Below are 19,551 nucleotides of genomic sequence, written 5' to 3'. Positions count from 1 at the left end.
CATGTTCATGCTTTGTAAAAGAAGTTTTGGTTCTTTGTGACCACATAAGTTCTAAATGCCTATTGGGGGAAATGTGTAATTACAGAAACCTAAAGAAAATAAGTTGTCTGTAAATTGCTCCCTAGAAGTTATCACTGTTGGCTTTCTGATACACATCTTTTTACTCTTTTGTTTCTAATATTTTTTGCTATCATAAACAACACATCTATGAACCTTGCTTATAAATCCTTTTTGCTAGTTTATTTTCTTTAGATCCTAGAAAGAAATTATGAATTCAAAAGCTTATGATGTTCTCAGGATTTTTTTTAATATATTTACTTTATGTATTTATTTTTGGCTGCGTTAGGTCTTTGTTGCTGTGCGGGTCTCCTTGTGGCGAGCGGGGGCTACTCTTCATTGCGGTGCTCGGGCTTCTCATTGCGGTGGCTTCTCTTGTTGCGGAGCACGGGCTCTAGGTGCGCGGACTTCAGTAGTTGTGGCTTGCCGGCTCTAGAGTACAGGCTCAGTAGTTGTGGCCCAGGGGCTTAGTTGCTCCGCAGCATGTGGGCTCTTCCCTGACCAGGGCTTGAACTCATGTCCCCTGCATTGGCAGGCGGATTCTTAACCACTGCACCACCAGGGAAGCCCGTTCATAAGGATTTTAATTCATCTTGCCAAACCGCATCCTGGAAAGAATGCACTAATTTATACTTCCAGCAGCAGAGATTTCTTTTAGATCCCACAGCTGATTACAAGAGGTCAGAATTCTCTTTCAGGTGCTTTGACTCTGCTCCGTTATTTGTAGGAGGAAATAGCATATTTATTTATTGAAACACACCCTGTATTTATCGGGACCTGCTATCAAGCTGAGGCTAGAGCAGGGAGGGGACAGAAAGAGGGGCACAGCCAGCTGCAGGCCTAGCTCCTGAGGGCCACCTGGTCTCCCGGCCCCCAGCTCGGCTACTACCCGGGGAGGCTGCGCGGATCCGCCTGGCATCAAGATGCCTGGGGCTTGGTTTAGGGCTGAGGCTGGGGGCTTGGGAAGCGGTTTGGATTCCAAGTCCTTTCGCTGTGAGGATGCCACCGAGAAGGAGGAGGGGCAAAATTAAGATTCGATTTCCTTCACAAGGGCCTTTTGTGTTCCCAGTAGCCTCCCTTCTCTGGGGATTGGAGGGGGAAGACAACTTTTTGGTCAATTAGTGGGATGAGAGCTGACTCTGCGAGCGCCCTCTGACATCCTTGGCCAAGCCGGGCGCCCCCGGCAGCCCCCCGGGCCCACCTGTGCCCTCCTTCCCCGGGGCTCGCCCGCCCCCGCCGCTGGACGGCCGCCCCTCCCCCGAGGCGTGGCCCCTCCGCCCGAGGTGGGCAGGGTAGCCGGGGCTGGGGGCCAACCGGCTTTTTCCTTCCTTCCCTCCCGCTCCGGCTCCCGCCCGCCGGCTCCGGGACCGCAGCCACGTCTGAAAGCGCCTCATTGTGCGCGCTCCGCTTGGGCCGGCAGCGCAGAGCAGCGCCGCAGGCCTCCGGCGGCCGCCCAGGTAGCGCGGGGCGCGGGGCCGGGCACCCAGGGGGCTCCGGGGCAGGAGGGCCCGAGTCTGTTTCTTGTCCTTACCCTGGGACTGCTCCGCCGACATCGCATTCTTACGACACCTCTCTTTTTTCAGGGGGAATCCTGCCCTGTTTGCTGGTTCCCGCCGCCTTGGGTCTCCAGGTGCCTCCAATATCTTGGTATCCGCTTCGCAAGTCCATGCCTCTTGGAGCCCTCTCCCTGGTGTCACTGGGTGCCCCTTCATAGCCTTGGGACCCTGCGGAACAAATCAGCCGCAGCGGACTCTCCCGGAGAGGAGACAGAGCGGCTGTGGAGAGGAGCTTGGAAAAGACGTCCAGGAGCCTTTGCTGAGACTGGGACCAGAGGCGTCTGCCTCCCGCCGCGCCAGTCGGACTGGGACGCCTCGCTTGGGGTACGTTGGTTCGTCCTCTCTCCGCTCGGGATGCCCACACCCTGCGCGGCCTGGGCCTAAGCCAGTGTGGCACAGCTGGGAAGGCCCTGATCTTGCAGCCGGGTCGGCTGTGCGAGTTGGGGCTGAGGGTGGTGGTTGTGGTTTTATCAGAACGTGAAAAGAGCATCGCCGCCCCGAGTGCGGGTTGGAAAGTGTCTTCCTGGGGCTTCAGCTGCCCAGGAGATCACTGCTTGGGGATCCCTTGTCTCTTGAAATTTGAGTTTCAAAGGGTATGGCTTTAATCTAGAAAATTCTCCGAGGGCTTTTTCCAGGGAACTCTGGAGGAAAAGCAGCTCGGTGAGTGAATTTGGAACCAGATCCAGCTGAATGTGAGTCTGGCGGCCCCTGCTTCTCGCTGCTGGATCTTGGGCAGCAATAGAGACCTCTCTCGGCCTCACCGTAGGTGCCCAGCAAATGTTAACTCTCTTTCGTCTTCCCTCTTGTACGGGAGGCATGAGGATGGGAAAACTGAGGCCTCAAGAGCAGAAAGGACTTGGCTGAGGTGAAGCCATGAGCGAGTGAGCCAAGTACCGGAGCATAAGAGCATGCTACTCAGGGAGCGTTGGCTATGCTAAGGGTTGGATTGTTCCATTTACTCCTCCTGGACCCGTGTGGTAGGCGCTATTAGAGCCTCGTTTACAAAGGAGCCAACTGAAGCACAGAGAGGTTAGGAGTGACCTGCTCAAAGTCACACACCTCGCTGGTGGTAGAGCGAGATTTTAACCCAATCTGGCTTCAGGAGCCAGGCTTTTAGCCATTATTCACTGTCTTCTGTTTTGTAGGTAATGCCCCTGCCTAGGCTTGCCACTTTCTGCGGCTAGGGTGCTAGGGTCACTTGGACCTGGTTAGGCTATTGTCCCTGAGCTTTGCTTATGACAAGGCTTTCCCTTGGATTCACAGAATATAGTTGTGACCCAGGATTTGGGAGATTCCTGAACAAATACTTATAAGTGTACTATGTGCCAGACATTGTTCTGAGTGCTTTATAAATATTAATTCATTTACTCTTCAAATCAAGCCCATGAGTTAGGTTATATTATTTCCCCTATTTATAGATTTTTAAAAAGAGGCACAGAGAGGTTAAGTCACTTGCCCAAGATCACACAGTAAGTGATCAAGTGGAGTTCACACTCTTAGCCCCTGTGCTGCTCCTACGCCCTCTAATGAGATAGGGTCCCACTTCTAGTCTAGTAAGGGGAGTTAGGTACAGAAATGCATGAGCAAGAGTATTCTGGGTGGTGATAGTAGCATTAACAATGATTTCCCCATATCACCTAATACTCAGTCCACATTAAAATTTCTCTGATTACCTCACAGATATCTTTTTGCACTGGGTTTGTTCGAATCAGAATCCAAACAAGGTCCACATGTTGTCTTTGGCTGTTTTGTGTTTTGAGTTGTTTTCTTCTAAAACAGTCCCCTCCTTTTTTCATTTTATGTCATTGATTTATAAGAATGGTTTACTTTTTAAAAATAAATGAATCAAAATAAGAGATTAAAAAATAAACCAGAGGACACTCCAGACTATCCCTGTATATATAAGAGAGCTCAGTCCACACCTGGGGGAACACAAAGGAATGTGCAAAACATGCACCCTCTACACCCATTCCCTGTGTGTGTTACTGCAGAGAAGAGGTGGGTGCCCCAGGCTTTAGGGTACTTCAGCCATCAGGTGCTGTGATTTAGACCAACTTAGGTGCTGTGTAAGGTGTACTTTGAGAATCCCCAAAGCTCAGAGCCAGGGAAAAGGGATTTATGCGTTGATATCTGCTCATCTGCTCTGAAATGCCCCCGGGGTGGCTCTGAGCCAAGGAGGCTTGAGGCTCCTTTCCCAGACTAATTTGATTTCATTTCCCAATAGATTCTTGCAGGCAGTTCTGTTTTCTCCAGCAGCATCCGGGTGTGCAACTGTAGCCTCCCTGCCTCTGGCTGATGCCACACAGCTGCTCCTCGGGGCAGGCGCAGAGACGGCAGATGTGGCCAGGGCTTAGGGCCAGGCACGTCTCCTGCCACAGCCTGGCCCAGCCCACAGCCCTGAGGCTGAGTGTGGGCTAGGGGCCCTTGACAAGCCCCTCAGGTAGTTCCTTCCCATGCCCCTCTCCTCTGGCCACCTGGGTACTCAGGTCAGGTGGGAGATGGTTTGCAGGCACCTCTCTCCCTGCAATGAAAGCTGAAGTAGGCAAACTCCACCCATGCCTCCTTGAACCAATGAAATAGAACTGATAATTTATGATTGACAAAGTAATAAAAGTCTCTTGGAGACCACCTGGAAAATGCAGCAAAGCAATAACAAGAAAAAAAATTACCTGTAATCTGGCCATAAAAAGATAGCCACTGATATTCAGCATGCATCCTTCTGGATTTCTTTCTATACATAGTCATGACTTTTGTTTTTTAATAACAGCTTTATTGAGATATAATTCACATACTTTAAAGTTCACCCTTTTAAAGTTTCCAATTCATTGGTTTACAGTAGATTCAGTGTTGTGCGTTAATCACCTCAAGGTTCATCCATGTTGTAGCACATATCAGTATTCTTTTTATTGCCAGATAATATTCAATTATATGGGTACACCCCATTTTGTTTATCCATTCGTCGATTGATGGACGTGTAGGATGTTTCCACTTTGGGGCTATTATGATTAATGCTGCTGTGAAAGTTCATGAAGAAGTTTTTGTGTGGATATATGTTTTCAGTTCTCTTGGATTTATGGTACTGTAGAGTGGAATCACTGGATCACATGGTAGCTCTATGATTATCTGAGGGACTACCTGTTTTCCACAGCAACTGCACCATTTTACATTCCCACCAGCAGCATATGAGGGCTCCAGTTCTACCATGTTCTCAGTAATGCTTGCTATTATTCGTCTTTTCTCTTATAGTCAACCTAGTGGATGGGTATCTCATTGTAGTTTTTTTTTTTTTTTTTGCGGAACGCGGGCCTCTCACTGTTGTGGCCTCTCCCGTTGCGGAGCGCAGGCTCCAGACGCGCAGGCTCAGCGGCCGTGGCTCACGGGCCCAGCCGCTCCGTGGCATGTGGGATCTTCCTGGACCGGGGCACGAACCCGTGTCCCCTGCGCAGGCAGGCGGACTCTCAACCACTGCGCCACCAGGGAAGCCCATCCTTTCAGTTTCTTGATGGTGTTCTTTGATGTTCATGTATTTTTAACACAATTGGATGTTTTGTTGTGTTTTTTCCACTTGATATTATATAGTGAAGTGCTCTAAAGTTAGACAGTTGGGGTTCATATTCTGACTTTGCTGCTGTGTGGGTCCTTTAGGCAAGTTCATAAATCTTTCTAAGCCTCAGTTTCCTCTTCTGTAAAATAGGGATGAGCATCAGATGCACTTCATAGGGTTGTTGTGGGGTAATCCTGATTTCATAATCAGAAGATGGGTGGGAAAGGCTTGGCATATAGGAAGCCCTCAACAGGTAGTATTAACTGGTGTTCCATGTTTCCCACTCCACTGTAGACACCCATCTTTCTCCTCCTCTCTCTCCCCTTTTCTCCCTTACTGCTTTTCCCTTGTCTCTTGCTTTTCTTTTCTCTTTCCCTCTTCGTCTCTCCTCCTCTTTCTTGCCCTCCTTGTCAGCCTTCTCCGTAACAGATGCCTTGGCCTCCACTAGAGCTGGTTTGTCTACAGGGATGGCCCTTGACGCCTAGAGTCCACGCATCCCTCATCCGGAATCTCTTTTCTTTAGCCTTTGGGATTCCTGAACAGGGATGGACTCCAGCTGATGCCAAAATGAGATAGATCTGAGCCAGGGATTTGTACCTAGTATTACCTTTCACTCCCTTAGATTCTGTGCCAGGGCTGGGAGAGGCTGGTGACCAGAGGAGCTGCTGAGTCAAGGGCAGGCAGAGCAGAGCTACAAGTGAGTGCTGCCCAGAGAGCTGGATCCCTGGGCTCCCGCTCGGGCCCTGCTGTGGCAAAGCCTCCCCTGTCCTGTAGCTCAGTGTTCCCATCTGCACATCAGGTAGGACAATAGCACCTTCCTGTGTCTCTCAGGCCAAGAATTAGTCAGGGATGGTTAGAAGCTATCGAAACTTTAAGATGCTCAGCAGAAAGAAATACGGGACAAGTGGGGAGTTACTCCCTTTGGATTTGGATAACAGAGGATATCAATTGGATATCAATTCAGCAAATATTTATTTTTATTTTGTTTATTTATTTATTTATTTTTGGCTGCACTGGGTCTTCATTGCTGCGCGTGAGCTTTCTCCAGTTGCAGGGAGCGGGGGCTACTCTTCCGCTGTGGTGCGCGGGCTTCTCATTGTGGTGGCTTCTCTTGTGGCAGAGCACCGGCTCTAGGTGTACGGCCTCAGTAGTTGTGGCTTGTGGGCTGTAGAGCGCAGACTCAGCAGTTGTGACACACGGGCTTAGTTGCTCCATGGCATGTGGGATCTTCCTGGACCAGGGCTCAAGCCCATGTCCCCTGCATTGGCAGGCGGATTCTTAACCATTGCGCCACCAGGGAAGCCCCAGCAAATACTTATTAGTATCATCGACTCACTCACGCTTTGGGACAATCCCTGACATGACACTTAACTATTTTATCAGGCAGGATTCTTTTTTTTTTTTTTCTGGTACGCAGGCCTCTCACAGTTGTGGCCTCTCCCGTTGCGGAGCACAGGCTCCGGACGCCCAGGCTCAGTGGCCATGGCTCACGGGCCCAGCCGCTCCATGGCATGTGGGATCTTCCCGGACTGGGACACAAACCCGTGTCCCCTGCATCAGCAGGCGGACTCTCAACCACCGCTCCACCAGGGAAGCCACGTCAGGCAGGATTCTTAACTTTTTTTTTTTAAAGCAATCCAGTGATTTTAATGTTAGGTTGTTTTTTGTTTGGAAAAAATAAGAGGTTACTTTACAGTCTCTGCTTCCTGAAGTGTGGCGTCAGCCTTAAATAGCTGGGTCTTTTTTTTTTTTTTTTTTTTTTTTTTTTTTTGTGGCTATGGTGGATCTTCATTGCTGCACACAGGCTTTCTCTAGTTGCGGTGAGCAGGGGCTACTCTTCGTTGCGGTGCGCGGGCTTCTCATTGTGGTGGCTTCTCTTGTTGCGGAGCACAGGCTCTAGGCACGTGGGCTTCAGTAGTTGTTGTGCATGGGTTCAGTTGCTCCGCGGCATGTGGGATCTTCCCGGACCAGGGCTCGAACCCATGTCCCCTGCATTGGCAGGCGGATTCTTAACCACCGCGCCACCAGGGAAGCCCCTGGATCATTTTTTTTTTTAATTGATCCCATTCTTTGAAAGCCTTATAGTTTGTAGGCACTGAATTTATGACTATACAGCTAGTGTTTCTGAAAGGACAGGAATTAAAAAGCTGCAGTGACCTCCCACCAGTGCAGGACCAGTTCCATATTCTCCCATGTGCCAATGGGCAACATGTCTTAGTGGCCTGAATACACAGGATCCCAGCTCTCTACTATGGGAGACCTAATCTTGCTGGTCTTGGATACAAAACAAGGTCTCCAGGCCTTTTGATAAAATTAATTAGCATTTCTCTCTGCCTTATCTTGTTAATTGAGATTTTACAGGCTATCATATTGGCCATTATTATAGAAAGCAGGACAGAGTGCTTTTCCTTCCTCTCAGTCCCTTTTCCTTCCCTCCAAATTACTGTATTTACGGAAACAATATGCTTCAGTAAGTAGGACACTTTCCTCTTTTTTTTTTTTTGGCTGCATGACTTGTGGAATCTTAGTTCCATGACGAGGGGTTGAACCCGGAACCCAGGCCCTCGGTAATGAAAGCACCCAGTCCTAACCACTGGACCACCAGGGAAGTCCCGACACTTTTCCTCTTCACGTACTTCTTACTGAACCAAATCTGTTTCACATTCCTTGAGGCAGGTATTGTTTCTCTAATTATAATTTTACACAAATGATGTTCTATGTATAGTGAGGGCGAGGGAATAAAAGAGGTTTGGGGAAATTCAAGGAGCAGTTCTGGGTAGATTGTATAGAATAGGGCAAGTGCAAGTTGAAAATCCTCGGCTGTGGCCCTGTCAGCAGTGTCTAGCTGTGTGAGATCCAGGAAAGCATGTATCACTAGGTTTTGCTTTCTTTAACAGAAAATCTGCAATGAATGGGACTGGGTTCAATGGGATGATTTCTTTCTTTTCTTTTTCTTGAGACACTGTATGTACAGCCTGTTTGGCCTTCCTTCAGACCCTTGAACATGAAATGCTTCTTCTCAGAGCCTTTAGAGATGCTGCTTCATCTAACTGACTACTCCCAAACCCTTCTGTCTGTCCGTTCCTCACACAGCCCTTCCCATGGTTACTCATCCATCAGCAAGTACTTCCTAAGGAAAGATTTCCCTACTCGCCCTTAGCTATGGGCTCCCATAGCACTGTCCTTCCCCTTCGTTACACTTATTATGCTTGTGGTTAAATGATCACTTGTTTCATGGTGACCTTCTCAGCTAGAAATTAAGCTGAAGGCAGTGGCCACATGTCGATATTTAGTTTCATACTTTGCACATAATAGTCATGTAATAAATGTTTACAGAATGAAGTAGTATATGTAAATACACTAAAGAATTTCATATAAAATTTCAGGACATTTACAGATTTTCTAGTATCTATATACTTTACTTTTTCTTTTTCTTTTATGTCCTATATATATATTTTTTTCTTTTTTTTTTAAATTTTGGCCATGCCAGGTCTTGGTTATAGCATGTGGGCTCTTAGTTGCAGCATGCAGACTCTTGGTCGCAGCATGCATGCAGGATCTAGTTCCCCAACCAGGGATCGAACCTGGGCCCCTTGCATTGGGAGCACAGAGTCTTACCCACTGGACCACCAGGGAAGTCCCGTAGGTCCCATATACTTTAAAATTATTTATTTATTTATTTATTTTTATTAAAGTACAGTTGATTTACAATGTTTCAGGTATACAGCAAAGTGATTCAATTATATATATATTATATATATTCAGTTATATATATATATAGTAGGTTATTGCAAGATATTCCCCGTGCTATACAGTAGGTCCTTGTTATTTATCTATTTTATATATAGTAGTGTGTATCTGTTAATCCCAAATTCCTAATTTATCCCCCCCCTTCCCCCTGGTAACTGTAAGTTTATTTTCTATGTCTGTGAGTCTATTTCTGTTTTGTAAATAAGTTCATTTGTATAATTTTTTTAGATTCCACATATAAGTGATATCATATGGTATTTGTCTTTCTCTGTCTGACTTACTTAGTATAATAATCTCTAGGCCCATCCATGTTGCTGCAAATAGCATTATTTTATTCTTTTTTATAGCTGGGTAATAGTCCATTGCATATATGTACCACATCTTCTGTATCCATTCATCTGTTGATGAGCATTTAGGTTGCTTCCATGTCTTGGCTAATGTAAATTATGCTGCTGTGAACACTGGGGTGGATGTATCTTTTTGAATCAGAGTTGTTGTCTTTTCGGATATATGCTCAGGAGTGGGACTGCTGGATCATATGGTAGCTCTATATTTAGTTTTTTGAGAAACCTCCATACTGTTCTCCATAGTGGCTGTACCAATTTACATTCCCACCAACAGTGTAGAAGCTTCCGAAAAGGAGAAAACTCCACACCCTCTCCAGCATTTATTATTTGTAGACTTTTTGATGATGGCCATTTTGACTGGTGTGAGGTGGTACCTCACTGTAGTTTTGAGCTGCATTTCTCTAATAATTAGTAACGTTGAGCATCTTTTCACGTGCCTGTTGGCCATCTGTATGTCTTCTTTGGAGAAATGTCTATTTTAGGTCTTCTGCCCATTTTTTGATTGGATTGTTTTGTTTTGTTTTTTTGATATTGAGCTGTTTATACATTTTGGAAATTAATCCCTTGTCAATTGCATTGTTTGCAAATATTTTCTCCCATTCTGTAGCTTGTCTTTTCGTTTTTTTTTTTTTTTTTAAAATCTTTATTGGAGTATAATTGCTTTACAATGGTGTGTTAGTTTCTGCTTTATAACAAAGTGAATAAGCTATACATATACATATATCCCCATATCTCCTCCCTCTTGCGTCTCCCTCCTGTCTTTTTGTTTTATGATTTTCTTTGCTGAGCAAAAGCTTTTAAATTCAATTAGGTCCCATTTGTTTATTTTTGCTTTTGCTTGCAATACTCTAGGAGACAGATTTTAAAAAATTGCTGCAATTTACATCAGAGTGTTCTGCATATTTTTTTTCTAGGAGTTTTTTTTTTATAATTTATTTTTTGGCTGCATTGGGTCTTTGTTGCTGCGCACAGGCTTTCTCTAGTTGCAGCGGGCAGGGGCTACTCTCCGTTGTGGTGGGCAGGCTTCTCATTGCAATGGCTTTCTTGTGGTGGAGCACGGGCTCTGGGCACGCAGGCTTCAGTAGTTGTGGCTCGTGGGCTCCAGAGTACAGGCTCAGTAGTTGTGGCGCACGGACTTAGTTGCTCCGCAGCATGTGGGATCTTCCCGAACCACGTATCAAACCCGTGTCCCCTGCATTGGCAGGAGGATTCTTAACCACTGTGCCACCAGGGAAGTCCTTTTCTAGGAGTTTTATAGTATTCAGTGTGACATTTAGGTCTTTAATCCATTTTGAGTTTATTTTTGTATATGGTGTTAGAGGTTTCTTAACTTTTTATTGAAATATACATGCAGAAAAGAGCACAGTTCACATAAAAGTGACTTTTCACAAGTTGAACATGCTCATGTACTTAGTACCTCCATCAAGAAACAGGGCATAACCAGCCCCTAGAAGCTCTCTCTGCCCATGCTCCCTTACAGTTCTACCCTCAACCCATCCCACCAAGGGGATCCACTATCTAATCAGAACTCTTGGTTGTAAGTGACAGAAACTCAACTCATGCTGGCTTAAGCAAAAATGGAGTATTTTCCCCAACTGAAAAGTACATGGGTAAATCTTGGCACAGCTGGATCTGGTGCCGTCAGCTTGCTCATGGGCTCCCAGTCTTTCTTTTCTCTGCTCGTTTCTCTCCTGTTTTGGCTTTATACCCAGGCAATTTCCCTCTTCCCTTCAGATCTGCAAAAATCCTGGGATTAGACTTGGGGCTGATGTCCGTTCCTAAGCCAGTCGCTGTGGCAGGGAGATAGTGTGTGGAATATACAGATGAACCAGGCTTGAGACACAGGACTCCCTAAGAACCAGGGGGTGGTGGGTCAGCCCTACCCAAACCACACATGCTTTATGTGGGTGAGGGGTGGTTCCTCAAAGAAAAATCTAGAGGCTGTTACCAAAAGAAGGGGAAATAGGTTCTGAATGAACACAGACAGCCCTGTCCAATGCACCTGTGCAGTACCGAGCCCACACTAGGTACCTGAGAACAGATGCTCCCTTGCAAAAACCCACCATCCCAACCCTCAAGTTGCTCACAGGCAAGAAGGAGAGGCAAAGTGTCACACAGGGCAGAATGGTGTGTGCCTGGAGAGAGGCAGGGATGAGGTGTCTTCAGAGATGCTGAGATGACTTCTGGTGGGACTCAGGGCTGGGTACTCACGGTGGAGGGGTAGGAGAGCATGGAGCTTGCTGGAGGAACAGTAGTGATTCCAGATTATCTGAAATATAAGATGCTGGCTGGGAATAATGGGAAGTGAAGTTGGATAGCTGAAGGTTGCTGAGTAGGAGAATGGCACGATCAAATGATCAAATGTGGGGACTTCCCTGGCGGTCCAGTGGTTAAGACCCCACGCTTCCACTGCAAGGGGCATGGGTTCGATCCCGGGTTGGGGAACTAACTGCATGCCAAGCGGCTGGCTGAAAAAAAAAAAAAACAAAGGATTTATTGTGAAATATCTTTTCCCAGCTATTTCACTCCCCTCCCAGGGGAAGCTAATATGGTCACTGTCTTGTATAAACTTCCAGGGATACCTAATGCTTATTCAAGCTCTGTGTATTATAAATGCTTTATGACAAAAAATCTTCAGTGACTTGAGAAAGACAGCTCTGTAAGGTGGTCCTGGTTATCAGGGTAGGAAGAGGAATTTTATATTCCTTCCGTGGCCTCTTGCACTTTACTCCTACCTGTCTCCCTTGAAATATATAATTAATTTAAACATCATCATCATCACTGTCAAAGACTTTGCAGAAATTGGAGACAGGGCTGCCTCTGAGGTGGGCTTGGGGGGAGGCAAAGGGGACAGAGAACATCACTTCCTGTTGACTGAATGGCCCTTTGCTCTCTGATGTGGGGCTGTGTCTGCCGGTGGATGGGGCCCCTTTTCTAATTTTGACAAATAAAACCTGAGCCCACGACTCCCTCGCCTGTACCTTTCAAATTTTATGCCGCCTCTTTGTATCACCTTTTCCAAAAATTAGACATATAAATAATATAGACCCACAAAAAATTAAAAAGAAAAGAATTCATATCAGAGGCAGATGGCCCTTCCAGGATAGGGGACTTCATTGAGCAAAGGCTTAGGAGAGGGGCCACCCAGAGCCCCACGCTGGGGGTCTGGCACTTGGATTTAAACCCCTGCCCTGCCCATTACCAGCTGCATATTCATGTCTCTGAGCCCCACTACCTCAACTAAAACAGACAGGGATAGTTTCTACCTCCTTAGGGATTTGGGGAGAATAAAATTCAATCATGAAGATGAAGTACCCATCACAGTGCCTGCCTGACATGTTCTTTGTAACTTGAACCCTGGGGCAGTTGGTGGGTGCGCTGAATATAAGGCACGTTCTCAGAAAACTCCCAGCTGAGACCTGGACTTCTCTGGACACTCTGCGTGGGTAGGATGTTTCCATCCCTTTTCTAGCTCTGGAGTTCCAATCACAGGATCAGATAACAGTTCCCGTATTGTGTGAGTCACTTAAGAAGACCCCTGGCATCCCTGGAGTGCACGTAACAAGCACCTTGGCCTGGGATCAAGATCCTCCTTACCCAGGGGAGGGCAGGGCTGGCTTGGGCAGCTGTGTTTGGGCCCAGGAATCAGGATCCTGTGTTCTGCAGGGATCTCCCAGGGATGGGAGAGGCCAGCAGTCTATGACAGAAAGTGCCAGGAACTTAGAAGTCCTGGGTTGGGGTCCCAGCTTCCCTGCTGTCTCTCCAAGCCTTGGGCCCTTCGTTAAAAAACTGAGATCATAATGCCCACCTCAGGGGCCGTTGAGTTAAATCACCTAGCACTTGAGGTAATTTATGTCAGCAAATATGTGTTCGAGTTTCCTCCCTCTCGTGCACCCTGTTCTCAGGAAGCACACCCTCGAGGAGAGGAGGTGACGTGTGCAGAGCAGGTGGGTGGCTGCTGTCCTCGTCTTCAATGTGATCCAGGAGTGGGCGAGGTATCCAGGAGGCAGTTCTGGACTCAGCAGGTGACAGAGCTGTTGGGCATCCTCCACCCGGTCCTGCAGCCTCCTGATAAAGGGAAGAGGTAGATATGGGCTCTGCTCACGGTTTAGATGCCAGCTTCCCTCAGTGGTGAGGTGGACAGTGAAGGTGGCTTGGTGGGGAGCAAAAGGAAAGAGGAAAGAAACTTCCAGGTCCTTCCCTTCCAAATTGGCTCATCCTTGAGATCATTGCAGGAGCAGCAATGCAAAGAAGAGAAAACTCTGGGGCCTCGGGGTGTGGGAGCTGGGCTCAGTGTTCCTTTCACTCTGTGGGACACTTATTTTTATTTTTATTTATTTTAACATCTTTATTAGAGTATAATTGCTTTACAATGGCGTGTCAGTTTCTGCTTTATAACAAAGTGAATCAGTTGTACATATACATATATCCCCATATCTCTTCCCTCTTGCGTCTCCCTCCCACCCTCCCTATCCCACCCCTCTAGGTGGTCACAAACCACCTAGCTGATTCCCTGTGCTATGCGGCTGCTTCCCACTAGCTATCTATTTTACGTTTGGTAGTGTATATATGTCCATGCCACTCTCTCATTTCATCCCAGCTTACCTTCCCCCTCCCCGTGTCCTCAAGTCCATTCTCTCGTCTGCGTCTTTATTCCTGTCCTGCCCCTAGGTTCTTCTGACCATTTTCTTTTTTTTAGATTCCATATATATGTGTTAGCATATGGTATTTGTTTTTCTCTTTCTGACTTACTTCACTCTGTATGACAGTCTCTAGGTCCTTCCACCTCACTACAAATAACTCAGTTTCATTCCACACTTTCTTTTTAAATTAAGTTTTATTGGAGTATAGTTGATTTACAATGTTGTGTTAGTTTCTGCTGTACAGCAAAGTGAATCAGTTATACGTATACATATATCCACTCTTTTTTAGATTCGATTTCCGTATAGGTCACTACAGAATATTGAGTAGAGTTCCCTGTGCTATACAGTAGGTCCTTGTTAGTTATCTACTTTTTTTTTTTTTTTGCGGTACTCGGGCCTCTCACTGTTGTGGTCTCTCCCGTTGCGGAGCACAGGCTCCAGACTCGCAGGCTCAGAGGCCATGGCTCATGGGCCCAGCCGCTCCGCGGCATGTGGCATCTTCCCGGACCAGGGCACGAACCCATGTCCCCTGCATTGGCAGGCGGACTCTCAACCACTGCGCCACCAGGGAAGCCCTAGTTATCTACTTTATATATAGTGTGTATACGTCAATCCCAATCTCCCAATTTATCCCTCCCCCCCGGGAGGGGTGACATTCTTCAGTTCCACTGAAGGACTCAGGGGTGGTTGGGGGCTACAGGGGGCCTGGGAGAAGCTGGGATTCCAAGCGTAGGTGACCTCAGGGGTCTTATCTGGGTGGAGACTTCCCATGGTTCCTCCTCTCCAGACACAGCTGAATGCTACAACAGTAACATGGGGCGTGTATGGCACTTTACCAAGCCCTTTCCTAGTATGTCTTTGTAGCAGCATCTCTCACAAGAACCCTAAGGTCAAATGTTATCATCCCCGTTTTACAGAGGAAGATATTGAGTCTTGGAGTAGTTAAGTCATTTGCCCCAGGGTTCACAGCTTCTGAGTGGCATCAGAGGAACTCAAACCCAGCAGGAGAGACGGTTATTTCACTCCCATCTGGAAAAATGTATCCAGCTGCCTGCTGGTCTGGGCCCAGCTCCAGCCAGGGGCAGGACAGCTACACTCCCACCCGTGGGGAACTTTCTGTCAGTCTGGGAAGGCAGAGCCCTCCCAGTGTGCAGGGCCATCTCCTCCTGTGGGACTCTGACCCAGCTTCCCTCCTGCTTTCCCAGGCCCTGAAAAACCTCCAGGCATCTCCCATGGATCTGTGACCGAGGTGGGCAGCTCTCCCAGCAGCCCTGGACAGCAGTGAGTAACCTCAGCATGGAAAGGGGTCTGACTCTGCCCTCATCTCTCCCTTTCTCTGTCTCCATCCTACCTCTCCCTTAACTGGTTTCTTCTGCAAACTTACACGAATCCAGAAAGATATCCTCCCTTGGGAATCCTGCAGCACTTCACTCTCCATGGGTGAGAGCAACAGTTGCTGTTCTTTGTCTATATGTTTATTTTTAATAACAGAAGTTGTATCTGCTTGTTTAAAAAGTCAAACAATGCAGAAGCACACTACGTAGAAAGTGGAAGTTTCCAGTTATGAGAAATGCCCCACCCCTCCATGCTCATCCCAATACTCCAGAGCCAGAATTAATCCCCTTTTTACAGATGGGTAAACTGAGTTACAGAGAGGTGAAGCGTTTGGTCCAAGATCATAGGCTAGGAAGTGGCGGAGCCAGGGAGGGTTCTGCCAAATCACCCATCAAGCTATTTAGCTAAACTACCTACAACTTTTCCCCTAAAAGGAATTTTAAGTGAAAAGCAGGAATTCTGTTTTAAATATATTTCCCCCTCTGGATAGAAAGAAAAGGGGGCGTGGGGAGAGAAAGAGAGAAAAGGGAAGAAACACTGCCCCATAGTATTGTGCAACTGGCCTTTAGCTCTGCAAAGGCTGGATCATGGCTCATGTCTTAAAGTCACATTCCCGGAAGGGCGCCCAACTGAGATGGCCGTGGCCTTGGGAGGCCTCCACAGGTGGGGTGGTCAAGTCCCGGGGCTGCTCCCTGGCAGCACCAGACAGGAGTTGAGGTGTGGGATGGGTGAGCGGGTCGCGGTCCCTGACGGCTGCACTCTCCCTCCGCAGGCCCCCGGCCGGCGGCATGTGGCTGCGGCGCATCTCCAGCACCGCGGTGACCGCGCTCCTGCTGGCGCAGACTGGCCTCCTGCTCTTCCTAGTCTCCCGGCCCAGGCCGCCGTCCCCGGTGGGTGGCGAGGAGAGGGTGCACGTGCTGGTACTCTCCTCGTGGCGCTCGGGCTCGTCCTTCGTGGGCCAGCTCTTCAGCCAGCACCCCAATGTCTTCTATCTGATGGAGCCTGCGTGGCACGTGTGGGCCGCTTTGTCGCAGGGCAGCGCGGTGGCGCTACACATGGCGGTGCGCGATCTGGTGCGCTCCGTCTTCCTGTGCGACATGGACGTGTTCGACGCCTACCTGCCGTGGCGGCGCAACCTGTCGGACCTCTTCCAGTGGGCAGAGAGCCGCGCGCTGTGCTCGCCGCCTGCCTGCAGCGCCTTCCCGCGCGGCGCCATCAGCAGCGAGGCAGTGTGCAAGCCGCTGTGCGCGCGACGGCCCTTCGGCCTGGCCCAGGAGGCCTGCCGCTCCTACAGCCACGTGGTGCTCAAGGAGGTGCGCTTCTTCAACCTGCAGGTGCTCTATCCGCTGCTCAACGACCCGGCGCTCAACCTGCGCATCGTGCACCTGGTGCGCGACCCGCGGGCTGTGCTGCGCTCGCGCGAGCGGACGGCCAAGGCACTGGCCCGTGACAACGGCATCGTGCTGGGTACCAACGGCAAGTGGGTGGAGGCCGACCCGGACCTGCGTGTGGTGCGCGAGGTGTGCCGCAGCCACGTGCGCATCGCCGAGGCTGCCATGCGCAAGCCACCGCCCTCCCTGCGCGGCCGCTACCGCCTGGTGCGCTTCGAGGACCTGGCACGGGCGCCTCTGCCCGAGATCCGCGCGCTCTACGCCTTTGCAGGCCTGAGCCTCACGCCGCAGCTCGAGGCCTGGATCCACAACATCACCCACGGGGTCGGGCCAGGCGCCCGCCGTGAGGCCTTCAAGACTACGTCCAGGGACGCGCTCAACGTCTCGCAGGCCTGGCGCCACACGCTGCCCTTTGCCAAGATCCGCCGCGTGCAGGAGCTGTGTGCGGGCGCACTGCAGCTGCTGGGCTACCGGCCAGTGTTCTCTGAGGACGAGCAGCGCGACCTCGCCCTGGACCTCATGCTGCCGCGCGGCCCGAGCAGCTTTAGCTGGGCATCTTCCACTGCTGAGCGCTCCGGGCCGTAGCAGAGGCCCCCAGCTGTGGCTGGCGGTTGCCAGGAGACTCACGCGTGGTGGGGAAGGAGCTGGGGCGCACGAGGCCGGGAGTTTGGGAGGTCCCCCACGTAGTAGGAAAGGACCAAGTCCGCAGACTATGTTTCTTTCTCCCCACTTCTTGTTTTTCCTTTGACTCCTCTTTAGGAGCTGGATTCTCGCCACACACACCCTTCATGGAAAGCAGACTCGTGCCCCCACTTCCTCTGGGCGCAGGGAATAAGTTCAGATGACTTGGCTACTACTCCAGCACTTTCTTTCCTCTTAAGTCTCTGTTAGGATGCCTCATCCTGCAGCTGAGAAGGCTATCCCGGCCCTGCCTGGGAGTGGAGGGACACTGTGGTGAGCTGGTCCCTGAAGTCGGTACATCTCCCCCTACACACACCCCGTGCCTCTGGCACCACACACCACCAAAGCCAGTGCTTTTATATTCACCTGTATCTTCAGTAAGAAATCAGCCAAGGTGCCTCTATCTTGTGGTCTCCCCTTAGTCTCTCTCTACCCCAATCTCCTGGGAGCCCACATGCCCCCATCACCTGTCCAGGGAAGGTGAACTTTGATTTGTCCTGACAGGAAAGATCCTACCCACAGAAATAAACATAATTCACCTGTATGATACAGATTAGAGTTTACAGCCTGTAAAGTTTGACAAGCAAAACGCAAAAGCGAAGGGACTTGTCCAAGGCCACACGATGAGAAGGAGGATGAAGGGAGGAGGGGGGGTTTGCTCCGGGCCCGCAGTGGGGAGGAGAGGGTGAGTCAGGCTTGCAGAGGCCTGTCTCCTGGACAAAGAAGGGTCAGGTGTTCCCATCTTATTTGCTCAAGGGATCAGCCAGCAGCCATGGCTAGGGCCGCAGCTGCGAGGTGAGATGTGGGAAGTGGTGAGCTCTGGGTCCAGGGTGCCTCCTAGATAAGCCTGGAGGGAGGCGGTGAGGGGGAAAAGTGGAGAGAGAGAAGGCTGAGCAGGCCAGGGCAGCAAGCCAGGCAGAGCGTGTGGCAGAGCAAAAGGTTGGCAGCAAGATCAGTGCCTGGAGGGCAAGTCACGGGGTGAATGTAACTAGATAAAGCTTGCCAGGAGCTTGGAAGAAAAAAGGCTCTGGAGTGGTTGTCTTCCTGTGGTCCTTATGTGCCAGGCCCTGGAGAAGAGCAAAGTACGATTCCTAGCTGTGAGCCACAACACCTGGCTCTGGTGGCAAAGCGTCTTATTAAATGGATGCTGGATTTTAAAAAAAGGAGGGGTGGGTAGGGGGTTGCCGGATGTGTCGAGGGCTAGTCCTGAGCTCAGGAAATGAAAGCCAGCCATGCTTTAAAAATGTTTAAAAGAAAGGGGGAAAACAGGTCACAGTACCTCTAGGAAGGACAGAGAAGCAGATTTGAGTCCACATGAATAGAATACCCCAAATCACACTGGGATACAGAGTTGGTCTGGGGACTGACAGTTGCCACCAGAACTCCTGTGCCCATTACCTCTGGAAGTGAGGGAGCTGCCCTCATCATTGTCATCAGTCACCGGAAGGGATCCTGGAGGTCTGGCTTCTGATTCTCAGCCTGGGTGTGGCCTTGGATTGGTGGGACCTGGATGGTAGACCCACATCCTCGCTGCAAAGCAGCAGGTCGAGGGCAATATGGCACTTCCATTTCTTTTCTTGCAGGGAGCAGAGGTATACTGACCTTGAAGCTGAAGCTTCAGGATGCCTCAGTTGGGTATCCGTCAAGCTGTAGAAACTTCAGGCCCCATAAAGCCCCCATCTGCCCCTGCTCACAGTAGCATGGAGAAGGTATTTAAAACCCAGAATTTATTAATGGAGACTTTGGCTTAGAAAAACTAAGGTCACATAGCTTAATATATGGGGTGGAACTCAAACTCATATCTTTGGCTTCAATACTTAGATTCTAACAAGGAAACTGAACTGGGGATGCAGCAGAGGACTCCATCACAGGCTTGGAAAGCCAGATCATTACCCAGAGACGTGGGTCTCTGGGTCAGGGAGTGGTCCTGGCATTTTGTTTGTTTGTTTCCAGTTTTATTGAGAAAGAATTAACATACATCACTGTATAAGTTTAAGGTGTACAACATGATGGTTTGATTTACATGTATTGTGAAATGATTACAACACTAGGTTTAGTTAACATCAGTCATCTCATTTAGATACAATAAAAAGAAAAGAAAAACACAATTAAAAAATTTTTAGGGCTTCCCTGGTAGCACAGTGGTTGAGAGTCCGCCTGCCGATGCAGGGGACGCGGGTTCGTGCCCTGGTCTAGGAGGATCCCACGTGCTGCGGAGCGGCTGGGCCCGTAAGCCATGGCCGCTGA

The 19,551-nt window shown here is 49.2% G+C and overlaps 1 protein-coding gene across 2 annotated transcripts; it reads left to right on the top strand.

Annotated features, from left to right (window-relative positions):
* Nucleotides 1-76: 76 nt before the first annotated feature.
* On the top strand, nucleotides 77-19,422 carry CHST6 (carbohydrate sulfotransferase 6). 2 transcript variants are annotated; one of them, XM_032614329.1, is made up of 4 exons: nucleotides 77-455; nucleotides 1,641-1,937; nucleotides 15,103-15,178; nucleotides 16,005-19,422. In XM_032614329.1, exon 4 carries the CDS (start codon nucleotides 16,021-16,023, stop codon nucleotides 17,206-17,208), a length of 1,188 nt encoding a protein of 395 aa, XP_032470220.1. In that variant the 5' UTR covers nucleotides 77-455; nucleotides 1,641-1,937; nucleotides 15,103-15,178; nucleotides 16,005-16,020; the 3' UTR covers nucleotides 17,209-19,422. The 2 variants fall into 2 exon arrangements, with proteins under 2 accessions (XP_032470220.1, XP_032470219.1); XM_032614328.1 differs by lacking the exon at nucleotides 77-455 and adding an exon at nucleotides 1,432-1,514.
* The last annotated feature ends 129 nt before the right edge of the window (nucleotides 19,423-19,551 follow it).

This window comes from Phocoena sinus, chromosome 19, assembly GCF_008692025.1.
Source record: "Phocoena sinus isolate mPhoSin1 chromosome 19, mPhoSin1.pri, whole genome shotgun sequence".
Taxonomy (NCBI): Eukaryota; Metazoa; Chordata; class Mammalia; order Artiodactyla; family Phocoenidae; genus Phocoena; species Phocoena sinus.
The sequence above is the reverse complement of the archived record's forward strand: the minus strand, read 5'-3'. Positions and strand labels throughout refer to the sequence as shown.